Here is a 22,576-nt window from a genome sequence, read left to right on the forward strand (position 1 = left end):
ACTCCTCTCAACCTATGTCAAATGTCCCAGGCACAGAAAACTACTCTTAACAGAAGTGAGGGAAGGCTACAGGATGGGCTCTGCCCACATGGCACCTGCTGCCACATTGATAAGAGGAATCAATTTCTTCCTGCACAGCCCACGCCTGTATCTCTGACGAATTAACACCCACCATACATTCAGATGTGCTTCAAGCTTCTCTGCCTCTGAAGGGCAACCAACTCTTTATGGGTTTCAGGCAGTAGTAAGCCGCGTGGTGATAAGCAGGTGATGGACATCAACCCTCCCAGCGCCACTGACGCCTGCAGTCAAAGGCTAGTTAGAGTTTATTAATGCCACAGGTCACTCCTCTCAGCCCCTCTGGCTCTTCCTCTCCTCCAAGGCCCAGTTACTGTCCACCATCTCCCTATCTCCAGAAAAGCCTGTCCTAGTAAATGTCCCCACTGAGACAGCTGTTGAGAGCCATGGTCCCACAGCTGTGGGGACTGTGTTGCCTTGTCCTCTTGGCTGTTTTGGAGGAATAGGGCTCATCTTTGAAGCTAGATGTGCACCACACTTGGAAGGCACTGAGTCTTCCAAGGAGAGCCCTTGAGAAGTTCCAAAAACCCGGGCTCAGCCCCACACCAGGTAGCACAGAGCCTCTAGGACTGACACCTAAACTTAAAAACAAACAACAACAACAACAAAAACCCTCCAGGAAATGGCCAAGGCTGAGAAGCATCACTTTAGTGACAAGAACTGAACTTGTTGTCACTCTGGACTACAGTAGCCTTAGCAGTAGTTGTCATTGATGGTTGGAAGGGGGCATTTAGAAGTGCTCTAATACACCAGCACTGGAATGGCTAAGCCAGAGCAGCCTCTCACACGGCCAGTCCCCTCACTCGGGTACCCTAAGTTGGTCATCGCTGTCTGCTAGGGACTGGGAAGGTTGCTCCTACAGGACCTTTCTACTTTAGAAGCCAACTCTAGTCAGCTTCCTGAATTGTCTCCAGCCTGGTTGACACTTTTTTTTTTTCCATCTTGTGGCCCATGCCTTTCCCCCCTCTTACTTTTCCCACTGCTGCTACATGTGGACCACAACATAAGTAGCCATGGACATTTTTGGCTTCTAGGTATGACCACAGCAGCTTTGAGCTCTAAACCTGTATGGGCTGGGCTAAGCTGGGCTGAGGTGCCTCCTGCAGGCCACTGACAGGAAAGCTTGTGATCATGTGGCTGCCTACAATGTGCTGACCTCTGAAGTAAGGAACAATTACCATCCCCCCATACAGCAGACACGGTGTGCTCTGATGCCCAGTAGGCAGGGAACATGGGGCCCTGAGCCAGTTGTGGCACGGGAGAAGGGCTAAAAAGTGTACTGTACAAACAGGGAAGGGCTGGCCTCTCACCCTATACTACTTTACTCAGGAGACATAGTGCTATCAGCCAGTGAAAAACACCACTGGATGAGGACCATTTTAGGCCCTCCCTACTGGTCCAATGTAGTAGAACCAATGGGGGGAAAAGAACCATCTAGTCTTGGACTGGCAGTTTACAGCTAAGGTCATACCTGCACATGACAGTCATCTGGGCAATGCACAATGTCCACTCTGCATCCACACTAATAAACCAAAGTAAAGTGCTTCCACGTGGGGAACCATGTTGTAGGGCCAGCTGCTAGAACACATGGATGGGATGGGGAGGTGTTGCAACACGCATTCTGCTGCACTGGAGAGGGCAAGGCCCTGCCTGTTCCTCAAGCCTCTTCTCATCCTGTTTCCTCCTCCTGTGTGTCATGTGAGATGAAAGAGCAGAGAGGAAAAATGTTCTCCATGCCTATTTGTAGCATGCAGAAGTGCTGAGGAAAGGGCTGGAGAGGATAGTCCTGAATACTGCTGGGGTTTCCTTGGTCATCTTCTGCCAGGCTTCTAGAGTTCTAAAGCAGTCCAGCGCCACTGCACTGCCCAGAAATTGCACCTACAGGGAACCAGCATTAAGCAAGGGCCTCTGAGAGGACCAGCCATGAGTGGAGATATGGCACCCCCTAGTGGCAAGGTGTGGGTATGGTACCATCTAGCACCTGGAGACATTTGTGCAGCCAGCCTAGTATGACATTCACTATTCGCTAGCAGGCTGCCTTGTTGCCAGTTCCTGGCAGAGCATCTTCAGGGGTGAAAGAGACAGGTTGGTAGAGCTGGGACTATAGCCATATAAGGAGCCAGCTTTGCTGGAAATCTATTACGTCTAGGCTCACTGTCTGCACAGCAGGCCTGTCTCTCCTATGCAAAAGGCTATCGGGGAAGCTGGCAGCACAACTGGTCTGGTCTTGGCTTGAGAGCCGATTCCCCACCCTATTCAGCCAGCAACATGTTCCTCATTCTGAGTTACAGGAGGGACTCTGAATTATGTCTACAGGACTTTATGACCTGTGTTCAAGTTTTCCTGATACGACATGCCTCCGCCTTCATGTTTATAGTCCCAATTTTGTCCATCAGTCTTACCTATTTCCTTTTATGTATACGGTGTTTTGCCTGTGTATTTGTGCCTATGTGTGTGCCTCTGACCTCCATAAGTCAGAGGAGGACACGATCTTCCGGAACTGTAGTATGTGGTTAATATGGCTATGAGCCACAATGTGGTGACAGAAATCAAACCCAGGCCCCTCGGGAGAGCAGCAGTGCTCTAACTGCTGAGCCACTTCCTTGTTTTTATTATGGGACCTCACCACTGTTGGAACACAGTGCAGTGCGAATACAAGGCTAGCTAGCACTGTCACCAAGTGGCAGCCCCAGGACCTAGTTGTTTCTAAGTCCTCAACTCTTCTAGAATGAGGTAAGCCACATTAAGATGTCATTTGAAACTTGCCAGATCTTGCTCTTTGCACATATATGCAGAGCTGGTTTTAGACTCTTCCTAATGTCTTCAAGAGAACAGCTGTCTGAGAGATAGTGGCCCCAGCAAACATATGGCAGATTACCTAGGAACCTTCAGAACTGCTCTGAATCAGCTCTGGGATGTACCAAGAGCCTATACTTGCACATCCTCCAGGTGCTTCTGAGACAGCTAGTTGCCCTGTCTGAAACAGGGTATAAGAATGTTTTCTAGCTAGAAACAAAGGAGTAGTCATGACAAAGAATGCCAAGTGCTTCTTTAAAGTTTTCTAAATAAACCTCCTTTATTCAACTGACATGTTCTGAAAACACATGTTCTGAAAACAGGGGGTGAAAATATTGTCAATCAAAACTACTTAAATTCAACAGGGCAAGCTAGCTTTTGAGAAAGAGCCTGAAATGAAACCTGTAAAACCTACTATTTACTTGGTCCTTGGATTTAGCATTCCTTCAAGTGGCCACACATGGAGTATACTTACTCTTAGATTTACTCACTCTTAGATTCCGTCTGGAACCGTACCTCAAGCCCTGTTACTAGGCTGCAGTTTCTGACAAGCTGCAATAACACAGCCCTCCTCCACTAGAGGGCATCCCATTCAAGCTGGGGCCCTTCCCTCAGCTGGGACTGTAAGGACAGTTGCACCCAATCAGGTCAGAATGATCTCACAAGGCACTGAATGGAAATTCGAGGGAGAGCGGCCTAGGCAACCAGCTCAAACCCCTTGGAGTCCAGATCCTCTGCTTCGGTTCCTGGCCTCCAGTAATGCTGACCACCTCACCTGGCTGTGAAGGCAGGACATCAAGTTCACTAAAGTCAAGGATTGCAACAAAGGTGGAACACCATTCTGTGCTACAAAACAGTCAATGAAGGGCAAGGCCTGGGGCCTTTGCTGCCCACAGTTTTAGTCCGAATGGCTCAGTTACAGCTTGTACATCGTCCAAAGCATGCTGTCTGGTGGGATCTTGGGGTACCAGGGGGCACGAGTCAAGTCTGTGGAGTATAAACTCTATGGCCAGCCAAGAGCCCATGCCCATCTGCCTCCCCAAAGTGAGATCTAGGTCTGGAGATGCTGCAGGCCTCCTCTCTCTTCTAGGGCCACTGTTCCCACTCTGCAGGACACTCAGTCCTTCCTAGAGGGTCACATTCCTCCTTTCTGGCCACCTATGGGCCATGTAGCCTAAAGGGAAAAAGCGACAGACATTGCATCTGACCAGAACTGAATCTAGTACCCAGGAACTCAGGCTAAGTGTGTACAGTTGAGAAAGTTCCTCAAAAAGATGCCACAAATAAACCCAAGAGGTCAATAATGCTACTCAGTAGGAGGGGTGAGATGTCACACACACTGTGAAGAGGGAGACAGCAGAGGACACTTAAGCAAACACAGCAAGTAGATAGGGCAATCAAAGGAAGGAGTAATACTGACCAGTTCCCAGTTTTTAGGAATTCTGGCGTCTGTTTTTCTTACTTACTAGGAGGCTACTAAATTTAGAACTGTTTGGGTGGGCGGGGCTTGTGACTGATGAACAAATAAACTCACTAGATCATTCTGGTACTTGCTGAGATTAATCACAATAAGTGCTCGAGATACATTAACTTTTAAACAAATTCTGCATTACACCAGGTACTGACACAGCCTTAATCATGGCTGGGAAAAGTAAAAATGACCTGGTCCCTAAAACAGTCTCACAAAAACATACTTACCAGGGACATTTCCAGGGTGGCCTATGAGGGCAGGAGGAAATGGAGGCTTAGCTGATTGATATATTGCTAATATATTTCAAAGGAGAGATAGTCAAAGGATTTGAGATGGCAGAACTAGATAAACTGTAACTGACAAGTTGCCCTTTGCTCATGGCTACTTTTAAAGTGGCAAAAGCCTACCCTTCAAAGCCTGGGTGGAGGTGCCAAGCTACCATCTCAGAACTGAAAGAGCCAACTGCTGTATTAACTGGAAAACATTGGTGACTCAGAACTTCAGTGTCCAGACTGAACACTCCCTGGGAATACTGCTAGCCTCACTTAGGAAGGACAAACATCCAGCAACTATGACATGGAAACGCTTCCATTATCAGCAGCAGCACGGATGTCTCTGCTTCCAGGGAAGGTGCCAGTGTTAGCAGTTAGTCACTTCCATGTCATGTTTTCCTAGGGGCTGGGGCTGGGCAGTGGCTGGAAGCAAGGATGTGAGACCTGATCTACCCCAGATGGCACAAGGACAGACCTCATTCCTCCTCTCACTTGTGCTCCAGCCCACCCATCAGGAGCCACAAAAGCTGGTGATGATCAGAGGTGAACAGTGTGGACAGCCCTGTGTGCGGGCCTCACAATGCACACTTTCCAGGACCAGCATCAGCTGTGGAGACAAACCACAAAACCCAGCCATCCCTCCCCCCAGTCAAAGTCAGAGAAAGGGGTCTTGAGCCACTTCCTAAGCACCACACATCCTGGTGACCCTAGGTCCTACTCCCCAGATGTCACAGAAAACAAAGCAGATTTGATACTAAGTCACAATTAGTCCTGGGGGGAGAGGTGTCTTCACAGTTAAGGCATACATTTCAAAAGGGCCTCCCAGTTCACTTCTTGCTTGCACATGCGCACACAATGGGAAGGCTGTCCAGTGCTAGGTACAGCTGGCTCATGTCAGGTACTGCACCACAAAGAACATAACTGCGCAAGTGAGCAGCATCCCACCGATCATGAAATACTTGTCCTGGAAGGCCCGCTTCTCAATGAGCCTCATCACTGTGTTGGACAAGCCGAGCATGTTGGCAATGTCGAGAATCTTCTTCTGAGTCCCCTGGAGAGATGAGAAGAGAAAGAAAAACAAGAGATCAGCTTCAATGCCAGGGGTGGTTAAAGGTCACCACAAACCAGGGTTTTACTAACAGACACTGTCTTCTTGGTCATACCCAAAGAAGATGAAAGCAACATTTATCAGAAATAGATTCATTCTGCCTTGGCCAACTAATATAGGGTCAAAGGTAAGAAGCCTTTTATACAAATGCTGCTGGAACTGGCTAAATAGCATATACATGCATCATACATGTACATAGATACAGTTCCCACTGTATATGAAAACTGGGGCTAGGAGATGATAAGTGGGTAAGCTGTAAGATGCTGTACAGGCATAAGGACCTGAGTCTGGATCCCCAGAATCCATGTATTCCATGATGTAGCCTCACTTCTGTACAGAACTGAGACAGAAAGACTGTGGGGCTTGCTGGCCACCAGTCTAGCTCCAGATTCAGTGATGGGCAGTGTAAGAGAGTGATGGAGGACACCTGTGCACGTACTTGCACATCATGGTATCCATGCACCTCTCAGCAATAAAAGGATCTAATTAGCATATGTAACCAAACATGACGAAACATGAATGTTCCTTTAAAACAGAGGAAGAAGCCACACACAATGGTATAAATACAATCATATGAAATTCAGTAACTGGTACACCAATATAACAGGAATTTCTTCAACCTTTTAAACTACTATTTTATACCTAAGTCAATTCATGACAACTGTTGTGCACATATATACACACACATCACATATACATATATATTATACACACACATATTACATATACATGTGTATTATATACACATACATATATATTGCATATACATAAAATATATTACACACACATATCGCATATACATACATATTACACACACATATCACATATACATATATATTATTCACACACACATATATATCACATATATATATATATCTCAGCAGACAAATCCCTCTGCTAATCACAGATAAATTACACACAAGTGTTTTTTCTGGAGCTCATTAAATTTTTAGAGGCAAAGTAGCTCCAGTGGGAACGAATAAGCTCAGAAAACTAGAGGGAAAAAACAAAAGTATGTTAAAGATTACGTACACAATCTGCTGTGCCCGTCTTTGAATATTATTTTTACCTGTTTCAAGATAGGGTCTCCCTAAGTAGTCCAGGCTAGTCTGGAACTCACAGTCCTCTTCCCTCCCCCTCCCCAGTGCTAGGATTCTAGGCGTGTGTTACATACCCAGCCTTTCCCATCCTTCAAATATACAAGTGTATACTGTGTGCATCCAAATTCAAAATCTTACAACGTTCAGTGGAGAGCTGCTGTGCACTGGAGCTAGCGTGAGTGGAAGGGCCTGTGCAGAGTGTAAGGTGAGCAGAGAGCAGGCTCCAGGCGGACCAGACAGCTCACGTCTTGCTAGGGTCAGGTCATTCATGCTTTCTTATGGTGTTTGTTCCATATTTGCTTGCTCCACTATTCTGTAATTATGCAAAGGGGCTCAACTAGTTTCAGCATGCTGAATTATACTTCAACATGTCTTACTCAAACATTTTCACTCTTCTGAAAATAAATACAACTAATTTCTCCACACAATCTAAGTGTGTGTGTGTGTGTGTGTGTGTGTGTGTGTGTGCACCACATGCATGCAGGAGCCTAAAGAAGTCAGAAAAGACACTGGATACCCTGGAACTGGAGTTACAGATGGCTAACTACAATGTGGGTGGTGGGATCAGACCTGGGTCCCCAGAACAGTAGCTTTAATCTGCTGAGGGATCTGCCCTACATACCATTACTTTTAAGATGAACTGTAAAGCATCCGACCCTGGGGCCAAGGATCACTAATGCTTTGGGGCACAGAACTGATAGGTAAGTTGCTGGAGAGTGGTGAGAAGCAGCAGCTAGTATTTGTAGGTCTTCTCCAGAAAGACTTTCATACACCAGCTCGCAGCAGGAATGGCCATAGAGACCTTCAACAGGGAGCAGTTCTGGACCACAGCTCCGGAGCAGCTCCATTTTAGCTTTCCGGTAATGTCTCAGGCTCCTTTCATTTACACACAGTGTGTAACCAAAGATGGCAGAGTCTTTTCTTCAGCAGCACCCTGGCCTTATGAGCTGTGCTAGTGCCCAGCCAGGATCAAGCTGGGAGCAGTGCTGCTGTAGGGGGCCAGTTACCTGAAATGCTCCCATCACTACAGTTTCCTGAAAATCTCTGCAATGGGTGACACACACATCACCCAAACACACAAACGGCACCAACGGGGTTCGTGCTCAACCATCTTCCTGTCAACACTTCGAAAATAACTTATATATCCTTAAAAGCTATGTGAAAAATGTTCTCGGCTCCCTAGCTCCAGCAGTCCTTGATAATGACCTGTCACTCTGTAGAGTGACTCTTTAGGGCTTCTACTGAGTGAGTGAAAGTCGTTATTCACAAGAGAGTTGAAGTGGGAAAGGAAGTAAAGACAGAAATATGGTGGTATATACATTTAACCCAAAAGAACAAAAAAGAAAAAAAAAAAAAAAAGAACAGAAAAAGCTTCTTGTATAAACACATGAATGCTGTCATGCATCACAATCAACTCTCTAAACCACAGCCTGCTCTTTCTCATTGCTTTCTAATGTTTAAGTGTATATTCTAGCCTTCATCCCCACATTCATTTTCTAGAAGGAACACTCATGAACAAGCTACTAAGAGCAGACAACAGGTGAAGTAGACACAGAGTAACATGGACAGGAATTCAGAGCACATGGTCTACCCAAAGATCGACAAACAAGTCTCATCAAGGATTCTGAGCCAGGAATGGTGGTGCACACCTTTAATCTCAATGTTTAGGATGCAGAGGCAGGCAGATCCCTGTGTACTTAAGGCCAGTCTAGTCTATATAGCAAGTTCCAGGCCAGCCAATGCTATGTAATGAGACACTGTCTCAAAAATCAAAGAAAGGAATATTGGGCTGGGGATGTGGCCACTGGTAGAGTGACTGGTTAGCATGTGTAAGGCCTTACATTTGACTCTCTATACTGCAAATAAAAATACAATGGAAGTCTCAAGTCAAATCTGTCTACTGTCAGAGAAAACTAGAACAAGTTTCACGACAGTGAGAAAATGAGACCTGTGCTAAAGATCCTGCCTTGGGATGAAAGTACAGACTACTCTGTGGTTATGCCTCCCAAATTACCTGAAAGTGACTAATTAATTTCAAAAAGTACCTATTTTTTTTAAATAAAATTAGTTATACCAGTTCTTTCATGCTCCCCTATTTCTCTCAGGTGGTTTAGGAAGAAAATTCCTTGGCCCAGGCAGGAAGAGATCAAGAGGCAAAACAGGCAGAAGGAGGAATAGAGAGAAAAGCAAATCAGAAATCACAAAGTTCAAGATCTACTGCGTGAACAGGCTTCCTAGCAAGCCACCTCGAACAGCTATGGATTCCTCCAAGACACCAGACTTCAGGAGGAAGCTAACACCCCATAGATAACCTCAACCATATTACCTCTGCATTTGTGCCATATGGATGTCAACAAAACGGGGGGGGGGGGGGTGGCCAACTGTAGAGCTCTGTATATAGACCTTTCACTGGCTATTCTGAAGTGGGAGCACCTGCCTGAGCCATTGGAAATACTGTACTGTCTCCCTGGTAAAGATGGTGGAAGCCACTCAGGAACACACTGGAGTCCTATAGAGCAGACAGCTCTATGTGCTCTAGTAAAAATTAAAATAACGGTCACAATTCCAAGTGACTTTCTCACAGTCCAGTGGCTGGCAGTGCTTTATTCCAAGGAATCACACCCTGATAACAAAGAAAGCCCACACTCCCAGAGCCATCAGGGCTGATACAGGAAAAGACTGAGACTGAAACACCATGAGTGACAGCAATCTATGTAATGTTTCTGTAAACCACTCCCAGGGGTCATGGTCTCAGGAGTATAAATGAGGCAGGCTTCTTGGAATACCTGTGGCTACAAGAAGAGATGCATGGGGACATCCCTGTGCACTCCACAGCCAAAACCCCAGAGAAAACCACCACAGAAAACTGCCATGCCTTCATTCTTAAAAGAGCAAACCTAAAGAAGCATTTCTCAGCCTGTCTTTGGTCCCCTTTATGACAACAGGCTCCATTCCATGCTGAGTCAGTAGAAGGGCAAAGCCCTAGCTATCAAAAAATGCCACTGCATTCGTTACAAGCATTGGCAAATTTGCAAGTTCAAGGGCTTGGGCTTACTGTCACATGGGAGCTGGGGACACAGAAACAATACAAACACAGAGCTAGACTATAAGACAAGGACAAAATAAGAGGCCTTCTCTCTATTCTCCAGCAGGGGCCCCACCTTCAAGGTCAGTCTCTGGGCCCTCAGTCCCTCCAGAATACTGTGCCCGCCTCCAATGAGGTCATCCATGCCGTGGTGAATGTTCTGGAGGGAGGAGTTAAACTGCAGTGATTCATCCATGGGAATGGTGGTGTCAGAGTCCTGTGAAAGAAATGCAGGCACTTGATTAACTTTGCTTGCCAGTCAGCTCCTGGGGTCTGGCCAAATCTTACTACTCTGCCTTTTTGGCCAAGGTCAAGCCAGAAGAGCTAGTGGGAAGAATGCCAAGAATCAGAGAGTCCAACAGGGAAGAAAAAGCAAAACAAAGGTGTAAGGGGGCGGGGTCACAGAAGAGATGTCAGACTCATTACTCTCCAAATGAATTCTGCTCTAGTATTGACTTATTCATCTGTCACATTTCCCCACTGAGGAAAACCTGGCTATTTCTTCCAGATTTCATTCATTCCCCCTAAAGGTTTTTTCTGGTTCCTCCCAAAGATGACTTCTCAAATGTTCCTTTACAGGGGTTCTTGCTCATGTGTTATTACATATTTGCTTTTGTTCTTTAGCTATTGTATCTATAGCTTATCCCTCCGATTAGACTGAAACTACAGATCAAAGGGGCAGTGCTTTCTACTGAAGGCTGAAGGGTGTTCAGCAGGATAGGAACACAGTTCTGAGGAGGCAGGAAAAGGTTGCTAAAGAAAGAAGGGGCAGTGGAAAAGAAAGAGGACTATAGACTGAGCACAGGCTGTCCGAAATGTTTGGGAATCAAGTGCCTCAGATCTCAGGACTTCACAGATTTTGGGATGGATTTACCTACTGAGCACTCCTTTGGATTCAGGACTTTCCAACTGAAAATGCCCTATCAGCATGGACCAAGTCCTTTTACCTCACAGGCGCATTTCTCTCTAAACTCACTCAGCTGGCTGGGAGTTATTTCTACTCTCTACATTTTGCAGATGAAGAAGGTGAAGCCGAGAGAGATGGAACAGCTTGTCCAAACAAGTAGGATCTCAGGGTTGGGTGCACAGCTAACTCTCAATTTCAACTATACCGTAGACAGAAACATTGAGAGGGAGTCTGGTGGCTCTAACCACACATGGACTGGGCTGAGGAGAGGACCAAGTCATCACCAGCAGTGAGTGCTCTCCTTCCTGCTGTCTAACCAGCACAATCTCCTGCCAGGCAGTGCCCCAATTCCCACTGGCAGGTGATTAACCATTTTTTTCTGCTGCTCAAGTTCAGAACCAGCCTTAGGTGGACATTTTGAATCTTCCAGCTAACATGGAAGCTCCTCAAAGGAAGGAGACATATTTAGTAATTTTCTCAAATGTTTTCTTGGTACCTTGGTATTAACTCTAGTGTTTAAGAGAAACCTGCCTTGTCTTCCCAACCACAAAGGGAAGGATGCTAGTCTGCTCTTTTAGAATGGGTAGTGACTTGAAGGTAATTCTATTTGCTGAGTCAATGTTTATGAGAAGCCTGGTGAATGTGGTGCCACATCAAGCTAGCAATGAACAAAATCATCCTGAGAGGTCATATCTAGCCTAAAAGTGCCTGAGTATGCCATCTCATGTCATATGCTATCTTACTCAGTAGCTTACAGCACTGCATTTGTGACTTGTTAATCACCACAGTCTGCCAGCCCACCTGCTCGGAAAAAAAAAAAAAAAAAAAAAAAAAAAAAAAACCTGTGAAGCCACAACCTGAAGCACTGGGAGAAACGCACTTCGGCGGGGCATGGAGCAATGGTTTACTCATCTGCCAATGGGAAGTGGGGCTTCTGTGGTGGATGGGCACTGCCTGGCAGGAAATTGTGCCAGTCAGACAGCAGGAAAGAGAGCATGCACTGCTGGTGATGACTTGGCCCTCTCCCCAGCCCAGTCTGTGTGCCGTTAGAGCCACCAGGCTAACTCGGAGTGTTGCTGTCTACAGTGTGGCTTTACACACGTGTAAAGCCAGGAATTCTACTAGCAGGTTTAGAAAATGACAAAATATGAAGCCCAAAACCCACCTTGTTTGGTAGAACACACTACATAAGTCCCTGAAAGGGCCAGCAGGTAGCGCTTGCAGAGAATGAGCCTACTGAAGCTAGAGGACAGGGCAGGGCTTCTAAGAGACCAAACATGCAAACCAACAGGCTATTCCTAAAGACTGAAGTCAAGCAATCCATCTAACACCAAACATCTGTTAACAAATTCCTCCAAATTGCCATTCAAAGCAGGGGCAGAAACATTTTAATGCATTTGAGGCTACACACACACACACACACACACACACACACACACACACACACACACACACAGCACAATGGCAAGTGCCTGGAGGCAGCTTTCTGATGCTGTCGTCTCTCCAAATGGGTTAAGTTCTAATCATCTGTCTCTATCTGATCACAAAAACATCTCGACCATGTGAACTTCCACCTCTGCAGTGGACTAGTCAAACCAGGTAATTTTCGTCTCTGCCCACTGCTTCAGTTTAAATGCTTCCTCCTCAGGTTTTTGTTTGGAGAGAAATCTCCCTGGCCAGGCATGGTCTTAGTAGCAATGCACAAAGTCCCAGCATTTCCACCTGGTCTCCTCCTGAGTGGGCTTCAGGCACCCTGGTAAGAGCTGATGCCTGTTACCTGCACTCAATCCTGACCTGTCAGGCACCTGCCAACCCCCAGTGTCTGGCTTACGTTAGTGGTGAAGGTTCGAGACAGAAGCTCGTCTCGCTGTCTCTCCTGCTGCTCCCTGGCTTGGCGCCGGTGCTGAAAGTTCCTGAGGGCAGTATGCAAGTGCTGGACATCATACTTTAGCTGGTCGACACGGCTGGAGTTAATGGAGACAGAGATTAAATCCTAGGGCCCGAGGATGGCACATTTTGAGGCAGCCCAGTTCTATGTGCACTTCTCCCCACAGGACCCACCCTCACCTAAACAAAGATGTTGAGTCAAGCAGCAGCCTGTGGTTATGGTGGGTACAATCACACACAATTCCAGAGGCTTTATTTAAATGTCTGCTGGACTCTGACTTTTCAGGGAACAGGTGACAGGAAGCAGGCTTGATGACCCTTTTCTGACCTTCCGAGGGTTATACTGTACTCCTAGAGGAAGCCCAAGGGCAGCTCTAAGGTAGAGCAGCCATGAAGTTTCATGAAACTTTTGGGAGTAGGGGTTGGAGTGTGGTGGTGAGGGTAGTTTTCCTTTGAATTTCACGGTGGAGTATCAAAGATTCGATCAGTACTTCATTATAAGCAGACTGATTGAAGTGATTAGGAGTACAAATGCATTTCAGCCTAACAGATGCCAGTAGAAACCAAACAGCAGAGTCAAACTCCCTCCCCAGCAGTACTAAGCTTTCAGTGACCAGGGGTCTGGTCAAAAAATGCTTATTTTCAAAATTACCTCAAAGAAACAATGGATTATAATCACCCCCAATGAAATAAGGAACCATGATCACAGGTTTACTTACTCTTAAATTTGGAGAGCCTATTGCTTACACAGAACTGTGTATTTTAGGGAGGCTTTATCTTTGCACAGACTTCATTTCTTCAGTATGTACCCACATTTTTAGAATATTTTATAGCTTCCACTGGGAGAAAGGTCTGCCTTAGGGGCCCATGGTATCTGAGCCAAGTCAGGGATCGACACTCACAGTTTGGCATTCTGCCTTTTATTAGGGGGCTCCTTGCTTGACAAAATCTCCAGGCGCTCCAGATGGCTGAATATTTGGTCTATGCTTGCTTGGATTTCATTTTCTACTACTGCACAAAAAGAGGGGTGGGGGGAGAAAGATAATGAACTTATATTAAGAGTGTTAAGTTGTGCCTGGCCGTGTTGGCACACATCTTTAACCTCAGCACTTGGGAGGCAGAGGCAGATGGATCTCTCTGAGTTCAAGGCCAGCCTGATCTACAGAGCCAGGGCTACAGACACAAAAAACTCTGTCTCAACAAACAAAACAAAAAACCCCAAAACAACAAAGTAAAAGTGATAAACATGTTTCTATAACACAAACTAAAACATATGTATTCCAAAAGGAGCACAACATACACAAAGATGAATCAATTCAAGGTACGCTGTGTCCCAAACACAGGTATACTAACTAATACCCACACATCCTTATGTCCATACAGACAGAGAGGCACACACAGCTGTCAGGTGCCCTGTTTTTAAAGTAGAAGGTATGTCTATAGCCATAAACTATCTGCCATTAGAAAAGAAAATGAATACTTAAAGGTTGCCCATGTAACTGTTAAGCTGAATTTTCTGATATAGGTCTGTTTGAGATTGGTCTCAAATATGGATTATAAACCCCTAGGAAAAAGTTTCCAGCTGAATCCCTTACAGTAATGAGGCTAAAGGAACAATAAAAAGCATAAAGGAATGGGAGGATTAGTATGGAAATACCCAGAGGCTGACATGTGGTAGAACCCTCAAAATAGACCACATATCAATCGGAAAGACCCAGGAAAGCACCCGCAGAGGTAGAAAGTACGATAGTCATTTTCCTTATCCCCTTTGATAAAGCTGTCAAAACGACCTCTTTCCATTTCTAATCAAGCAACAGTGAGATTGCTGGGAAGGCAAACAAAGGCCAGTGGGCAGAAACCTGAGTGCATGGAGCACTCACCCAGGCGGCTGCCTTCCCCACAAGAAATGACAACCCCAGTACCACCCTCTTCCTAGATCTTCACACCTGCAGCAAACACAGACAGTTTAGATTAGAGCACTGTAGGGTGCAGGGCTAAGGGAAGAGCCATGCTGGGAAGCCATGGAAAAAGAGGAAACAGAAAGGGGCCTGGCCAGAGCTGGGCTGTGAGGAGACAAAAAGTTCCAGGGAGGTCTAAAGGGCTGGCTCAGTAAGGGGCCGCTTGGAACAACACCAAAAAACTCCAAACCACAACCCACATGCTTCACAAAAGAAACTGTGGTGTGGGAACTAAACTAATTAATATTGCTAGTTGTCTGAATAATCCTACTAAGAAGCCAGAGTTCTTAGCTCAGAAGAGATGGACAGTTCCAGGTCAACATGTCTGAATTTTCAGATTAGGTAATTAGATTAAGACAGATGGAGAGAGAACGTCCATTCCCATAGAGCCAAGTCAGGTTGAGTGGAAGGGTAATGGGGGATAAAACTGGTGGGACCCAAAGGGCACAATTGGGGAAATCTATTGGCCATAGGGTTTTTCTGCCCATTCTAACATCTCATTCCATGCTGAGTCATTAAGCCCCCAAGGCAGAATGCAGCCAGGAAACCCAGCCCATTAGCCCCATGTCATCAGAGAAAGGACTCTGCTCTCCCCGGTTAATTACTCACAGTGCACAGACTGCTTGTCTGCCGTCTCCAGGCGTCCCATGTGAGACTGGACCTCGTGGACCTGCCTATCAAAGGAAGAGAGAGGAAATGAGTGAGACAGGAAAATCACTAGCACCTCAGTCAGGAAAGACACCGTTTTCTAATGCCATCTTACAACTGATTCAAGCTGACAGTGCTGCTCAACTGTAGTGTATGTGGCACTTTAGGCCCCCCATTTTGGCATCGTTTCGAATATCCTAATGCTAATAAAAATACTGCTAGCATTTAGAGAGTATTTACTGTATCTGAGACACTAAGTCAATAACCCCAAGAGGAAAAGCACTATCACTGCTCTCATTTTATAAATAAAAACTGAAACCCAGAAAGGTCAAGTAAGTAGCTCAAGGCCACACAGCAGCCGATAAACCTCAACCAATATCCAGCCAACCCCACTATCTGTTCTGCGACCCAATGTGCTGAGCACTGGTCTGCCTACCAAGAGTCAAAGGGCAAGGGAGATAGAATCCTTGCCTCTGAGAAACAATGTAATTAGGAACTGACAGGCCAGATAGACATGAAAAATCCCCGAGAAGATTTACAAGAAACCCAACACACACACAAGCAGAAACAAACAGAAAGTTGGGGGAAGAGTTGTGCTTGCATGGTTTTCAGACAAGACCTCATTTACATAGCCCAGGCTTGCCTTGAACTTGTGACCCTCCCGCCTTAGCCTACACAGTGCTAGGATTACAGTCCTGCATGCCACCATGTAGGATATGAACACAGGTCTGAGCAGCACTTTTAAGAAGGTAGAATGAGGTTAAGTCAAGAAAGGTTGGAAGACAATGAGTGATCTGCAGAGGGCATGCAAGGCATTTCACGTGGAGTAAAAGCAAAATGGAGTGCTTGGAAAACAGTCAGGGAGAGAAAGAGCAGAGGGGACCAGGCAGTGGAAGGAATACTTAAGAGGATGGCCCTGAGAGATAGGCATCTCCTGTTTTGTAAACATCTTTCCCTGACAACAGGAGGACTGCCATCTCATCTGGAAATGCAACATGTCCCAGACATTAGGCCAGAGCACTCTCTGGAGACTTTCCAACCCCTTCCTAGTGATTCCCCATCACTTGTCAGCCCTTGGAATGTTGTCTATGTTAGCCCCAATGGCCTCCTGTGCTTATTAAACAAGGCTCTCTACATAGTGCCTGCGTGATGGAGACCTCATCTCCAGCCCTTAAGGGAAAGCTCAACAATCTTTCTCTACTGTGAACATTATATACCATAACCTCAACTTACCAGGGCCAGCAAACTGCCCCAATCTGGCTTCAGTGCATCCCTAGCCTTTTCCATAGCTTTCCTCTAACTTCTAAGTGTGACCAGAGAACCAATCTAAGACTTTGAATGCTCCAAGGCAAGATTTATGATCCCGAGAAGCAACCAGAAATCACAACAAAAACATCTACTTCACAACCCCTGCATCTACAGCTCAGGGAACATCAAGAAACAGGTAGCAAGCAGAAAGATTATAGGAGCCAGAAAACCAGGTTGTGAAACAGTCTCTCCTAAAAATGGCTATTAACAACGGACCTGTTAACATGGAAAGAGGAATATGTGCAGGGTCCTACCCCTAGACAAAGAACTCCAAGCAACTAAAGACTGTTGGAAGAAAGTTAGATTTTTCCCAGGGATGAGCCCTTACTGATTGTCCAATGCAGAGTGGTCAGCCTTGAAACCACATATACATATACACAAAACAACAAAAACACACTCAGCAGGTTACATTACAGATATTTGTACACACACATATATACTTGTGTATTTAACAATAACCAAAAAAAGGGCATTACTTTGAAGGTGGGTCAGCATGGGAGGGGTTCATGGGAAAGTAGCTAGGTGGAGCTGGAGGTAGGAAAAAGGGAAAATCATGTAATTCTATTTCAATTAAAAGCCATATAAAAATAATAAGGTAACTTTAAAAGGTATACATAAATAATGTTGAATTAAAGAACCCTCACCGTGGTCAAACCCCAAAGAAAAGGACAAGTGAATGTGGCTGCAAAACAAACTATACTAAAAGCACCCATCATCAAATGAGCAAATACATCTGTAGTAGAAATCAGTAATGATGTCCAGAATATATATGTAAAGACAACTGCAAACCAAGAGAAAAAGTTTAACAAAGCAAATTTGAAAATGGCCAAAGGACAAATGACAAAAAAGAAAACACAGAGTAAATAAATACATAAAGAACTGATCAATGCCAATGTTAAGTCAAAAAAACACATGTTAAAACCAGTGAGATCGCATTGTCCCATCAGGAACATGGGATACAGACATAGGTAGGGAAACTATGACAGTCTCAGACCTGCCTGGCAGGATTATACATTGGTGGAATACTTCAAGAGCTTTCTGACAATACCTGGTAACATCACTACACACACTACATGACCCAGCATCACACTTTCAGCAATAAAAGTCTTACAAGAGATCCTGATTAATATTACAGACTTGTAATAGATGTTATCAAAGCATTTCTGTACATGCCTATAATTATGTGGTGGAAATTGATCAGACTTAAGTCTATGGTCTTTGTTTATTCCACAAAGTCGGACATTTTATTGCCTCTTTCATATGGCGTATGCTGCCCTTATGTTGAAAATGTTACATGACAAAAGACACATGCAAAATATATATACATAATTTTCTGGAGACAAGGTCTCTCTATTATGTAGCTCTGGCTGTCCTAGAACTCTCTATACAGACCAGGCTGGCTTCAAACTCACAGAGATCCATCTGCTTCTCTGCTTCCCTAAGGCTAGAATTAAAGGCATAGATCACCATGCTCATGCAACATAATTCTTTCTAAAAAAAAAAAAAAAAAAAAAAAAAAAATCTAAAAAAATTCTTCAAAGTTACTTGTGTTTAAAAGTTTCAAATAAAGGAATGTGGATCTACTCAGTGAGACATATGCAAATAATACTCTGTTGATCTTACAATAACTACTGAAGTGTCATTAAGAAAGAATCCATTAATTCAGTATATTAAATAAAAGCTAGTTGGGTCAGCAAGATAGCTCAGTGGGTGACAGGGCACACTGCCAAACCTGACAACCTGAGTGTGATCTCCAGAACTTATACTGGAATAACCAATTCCTGCAAGCTGTCCTCTCATCGCCACACTTTGGATCAACTACACCCACACCCACACCCACCATTTAAATATTTATAAAAGCTTAATCTACTCATATAAGTATGGACAATCTGATTTGCGTAAATTAAAAACCACATAAAACCACAGTGAATGAAAATCACTGATGATGAGGGTGACTAGCTCCAGGGATGAGAACAGATGTAGGTGCTTTTGATTCAGCTTATTTATAAATCAATAATCTGAAGCACATAAAATAATATAAATCCTAATATTGGGTAAAATTGCTCATTATATGTTTGCAATATTTCATAAATAAAATAACATAATAATAGGGCTTTTTTTCCAGATGGTAATGTAATGGTTAAGTAATGAAACTCATGAAGTTATTCATTCATCCAAACATCTAACAAACAAATGGGCTACACAGTCACAACACTCCATGGGAAAGCAGGAAATGAAACCTCAGGTCATCTACAGTGGGAAAGGATTATAATTTTAAATCTTGGCTTTTTTTTAAAAAAGGTGTTGGTTTCTTCCATGGTATCTGTGATAAATGGAACCTGGAGAAAGTACAGACTGAGATTTGTGGCAGGTTAAACAGACACCGCAGGATGCTCTTCAAATATCTGGAATAGACATAAGAAGTAGAAAAGGGTTTGCCTCCCACTTCTGCTTAAGGGAGTCCCCAAAGTAAAAGGTACATGTTCCAAGACCCTACATTTCAGCTTGGCACAGGAAACAATTTACACATCACACAATTACAAGCTGTCTTCTGGAGGAAGAGGAGGAGAAGAAAAGGAGGTCTCCCTACAAGTACAACGCCAGATCCATGGACTCTCTAGACCTTACCAAGATTTTAATAAGCAAAGATAGAATTGCAATGGATGTTCCTGTCAGTTCTTTTCAAGCCTGAGATGCTCAAGAACAGGAGAGACAATAATCTTACCCTAAGCTAAAAAGGGTAACTTTAAGACATTACAGAAAAACACTGCTAGCTTTCCACATTTGATTTCTATTTGTAAGTCTTATCTGGCTGTAAATGAATTAGAAAAGACATAATCAATAAAGGAAGTCAGTCTCTACATTCGTCTAGAAGATAATGGCAAACAACATGGCCTGGTGTGAAAGGTATGGAGGGAGCTACCAATCCAGCACTTGGAGAATCTTTCCATCCAACTAGGAACTGACACCACCTACACAGCCAGTGATAGGTGATCCCCAAATACAACTTGGTGGAGCGGGTATGAGAGAAAAAGAAGTCTCAGACTTGTCTAGCATGGGGTCCATCATGAACTTGGGTGACAATATAACCAAGCAGAGAGCTAGTACACATTAAGCAAGAGGCACTGCTATTGTTCTTAAAGCTTTCCATATGTTGTAACAAGAATATTACATGAAACTGCTCTTTCAGAAGTCAGTGAGTCTGTTGGGCCCCATGGTGGTGCCATCTATAATCCCAGCAGGGGGATCTTGAATTTGAGAGCAGCCTGGACACCATACAAGTGAAAAAGAACGTCACAAACCACCTCCATCACAGCCAGCTGGTGTGCTCACTACCTCTGTCCATAATGAAGAAACAGGGTTTGGGAATTAAAGGATCTCAGATGCAAGTCTAGTTCAACAACAAAAAGCTGTCAGACACTTAGCAAGTTGTTGAACTCCTTGGTGCCTCCTTATCTCAACTCTCAAACTGAGCTGCTAAGGTAACATTTATTTGAGAGATTACAAAACCCAGTGCAATATGAAGATGCTGTGTAAACTAAACAGCAACAAGTTAAGCTGCTGCTACTTTTAAAGTAATGAGAGTGATGGTGTATATCTTTAATCCCAACAACTCAAAAGACAGAGGTAGGCGGATCTCTGTGAGTTCCAGGTCAGCTAGGGCTATACAGTGAGATTCTATCTCAAACAAACAAACGAACAGATAGATAAATAAACATAAAAGAGAGGGGGAGGGAGAGAAGGAATAAGGGGAGGAGGGAGGGAGGGAAGGAGGGAGTGAGGGAGGGGAGGACAGAGGGAAGGAGGACTGGATGGAGAGAAGGAAAGAAGAAAGGAAGAAAGGAAGGAAGGAGGGAAGAAAAGAAGGAATTAAGTAGTGGTTATAGGGGTGTTCACCTGTCATCTTAGCACATGGGACAAAGAAACAGGTGGACTTTAAGCTCAAAGTCAGTCTAAGCCACACTGCAAGTTATAGGCTAACCTCAGCTATGTAATAAAATCTTGTCTTGAATATATACACACATGCTCATATGCACACGGGCACACACACACACACACAATTTTCACATCTTCCACTCTACCTCTGTAGCCATTACCTCATAAGGCAAGCTGACAAACTGATCTTGGGATAATAGCTCTTAAAATTAACTACTGATTAAAACTCCCAGAAAGGCCTGCTCGCTATAGAACTGTTTGTATCTGACACCTACTCCATCCAAACTACCGAGAGGTGAAATCCGGGATGGCAGACTGGACAACACAAAGGATAGATGTATCTTTATGAACATGAATATCCCCAAAATGGAAGCCTATCGGATTCTCTTTAAAGCTTATCCTAGTAGGAGATCGCTAATGTAAAATGTCCTGTTTTTCTTTTTTTTCTCATTCATTCGGTGATCAGGACTTTTACAGTGATATAACTTTAAATAACTGATCTACTGTTAATGTACCTTCACAGTAAGAAACAATCACAGACTTGGTTCAAAGTTCTAGTGAGAAGAGTATGTCCCGATAGTTTCGTCGATTCAGCAGCTAGCAGGCTGACCTCAGTGCACCTCTAGGTCCATGTGTCTTGCTATGTAAAGGATCTGTTCTTAGTAAATGAAGGCGATTTCTGCTTCATTTCTTTTCTACATGACTCACGGGAGATAGTTTTTTTTTTTTTTTAAATCTCTTCCTACACTTTTTATATAAGCAAATTGTTATTACAATGTAGTTTATTTTCCCCCACCCAAATCAAACACTTTGCTGATGAAGTAAAGAGAGAATAACCACCAACTTATTTCCATTCTCTTTGTCATGAGTTTACTGGGGAGGCGAGATGATTACTTTATGTCATTTTTCAGGCCCAAGGAGTACGATTTCTCAGTGTTGTCATAAGATCAACAGAGGGTCTTTAAATTAGCATAGGTATGGCCCCTCGTTGTCGTGTCTAGCTACATGACACAGCAAGTACCCAAAACACAGGACAATATGAAAAAAAGACCCATCAAGGAAACTCAATTTAGTTATGCGAAGCTAATCTAAGACTCAATTTCAATTTCCCTTAAAGGTAACTTGCAATCAGATATGACTAACAATAATAGTCACCATTACCTACATGTCTTTGCATCACAAAAATATGTTCTGTAATATCCAATCAAGTACACAAAACACTTTTTTTCCGTACGACCCCTGACACTCCCAACTAAGCAATGAATTCATGGGCAAAAGCCTCAACAGTTTCTCTGTTCTCTAAGCTCTACCAATCCTGAAGACTACGCTGGTAGGTGCTGGACAAAATACTAAAACCTGGGGGTGCTACTTTTCCTTCCCAATAGGCAGTCAAGGCTTGCGGCAAGAGCTACGGGGCCCAAGCCTTCGCGCCCAGGCCGGATCCCGCGAGGATAAGAGAGCATCCCGCTAGGGGCTAAGAAGTGCGGAGTAGCCCGAGAGGAAACGCTCGGCTTCCACAATGGCAGTCCCCAGAGACCCGAGCTCCAGGGGCCGCAGCCACGACCGAGCCCAGCCCGCTCCCCGACGCAGCCCTCACTTGTGTGTTTGTTGGTATAGTGGCTCCATGACGCCGGCCTAGCCGGCCTGCGGCTTCCTCGGAACACGTCCTCACAGCCCCACTTCCGGCTTCCGGTCTCAAGGACCCGCCCTTCTGAGTAGGGCGCCCGCGAGTGTGCCTGTCCCGTGGTGGTTGTGAGGTCGGAGAAGGGGTTACGAGAAAGGAAAGCAAGACACGAGGGATGGGTGTGGCTCAGGGCTTGGCCTCGCGGAGAGTGGCTGGAGAGGCTTTTGCTAAAGTCCAGGTTCAGGATTGAGTCAGGTATCGGAGAGGACGGTCGCGAGGTACTGACGTCAGAGCCTCAGCGAGAAGTCGCGGGCGACGCTACGTCGCTCTTCGCCCAGCGTTCCAGCTTGGCTTTTCCTCGAAGTGTGTAATTGCAGTTCTGGGGATCTCGCTCCCCA

General features: G+C 44.8%; 1 protein-coding gene across 2 annotated transcripts; it reads right to left on the minus strand.

Moving 5' to 3' along the window:
• Positions 1–3,731: 3,731 nt before the first annotated feature.
• Positions 3,732–22,291, minus strand: GOSR2 (golgi SNAP receptor complex member 2). Of its 2 annotated transcripts, none has more exons than XM_080922604.1 (6): positions 22,152–22,291; positions 15,272–15,336; positions 13,607–13,712; positions 12,649–12,781; positions 9,987–10,127; positions 3,732–5,668 (listed from the first exon to the last, which is right to left on the minus strand). In XM_080922604.1, the coding sequence occupies exons 1-6, from the start codon at positions 22,178–22,180 to the stop codon at positions 5,507–5,509; spliced, it is 636 nt and encodes a 211-aa protein (XP_080778730.1). In that variant the 5' UTR covers positions 22,181–22,291; the 3' UTR covers positions 3,732–5,506. The 2 variants fall into 2 exon arrangements, with proteins under 2 accessions (XP_080778730.1, XP_080778729.1); XM_080922603.1 differs by having other exon boundaries at positions 13,607–13,715.
• Positions 22,292–22,576: the final 285 nt, after the last annotated feature.

This window comes from Micromys minutus, assembly GCF_963924665.1.
Source record: "Micromys minutus genome assembly, chromosome: 10".
NCBI lineage: Eukaryota > Metazoa > Chordata > Mammalia > Rodentia > Muridae > Micromys > Micromys minutus.

What these genes read in the sequence shown, in the direction of transcription:
- GOSR2 (XM_080922603.1), bottom strand. Translation starts at nt 22,180, where the DNA reads ATGGAGCCACTATACCAACAAACACACAA. An exon ending in CTCGAACCTTCACCACTAAC is followed by an intron (nt 10,128 to 12,648) that starts GTAAGCCAGACA and finishes TTTCTTTCACAG; the next exon opens with GACTCTGACACCACCATTCC. An exon ending in CCCAGAGACTGACCTTGAAG is followed by an intron (nt 5,669 to 9,986) that starts GTGGGGCCCCTG and finishes TCATCTCTCCAG; the next exon opens with GGGACTCAGAAGAAGATTCT.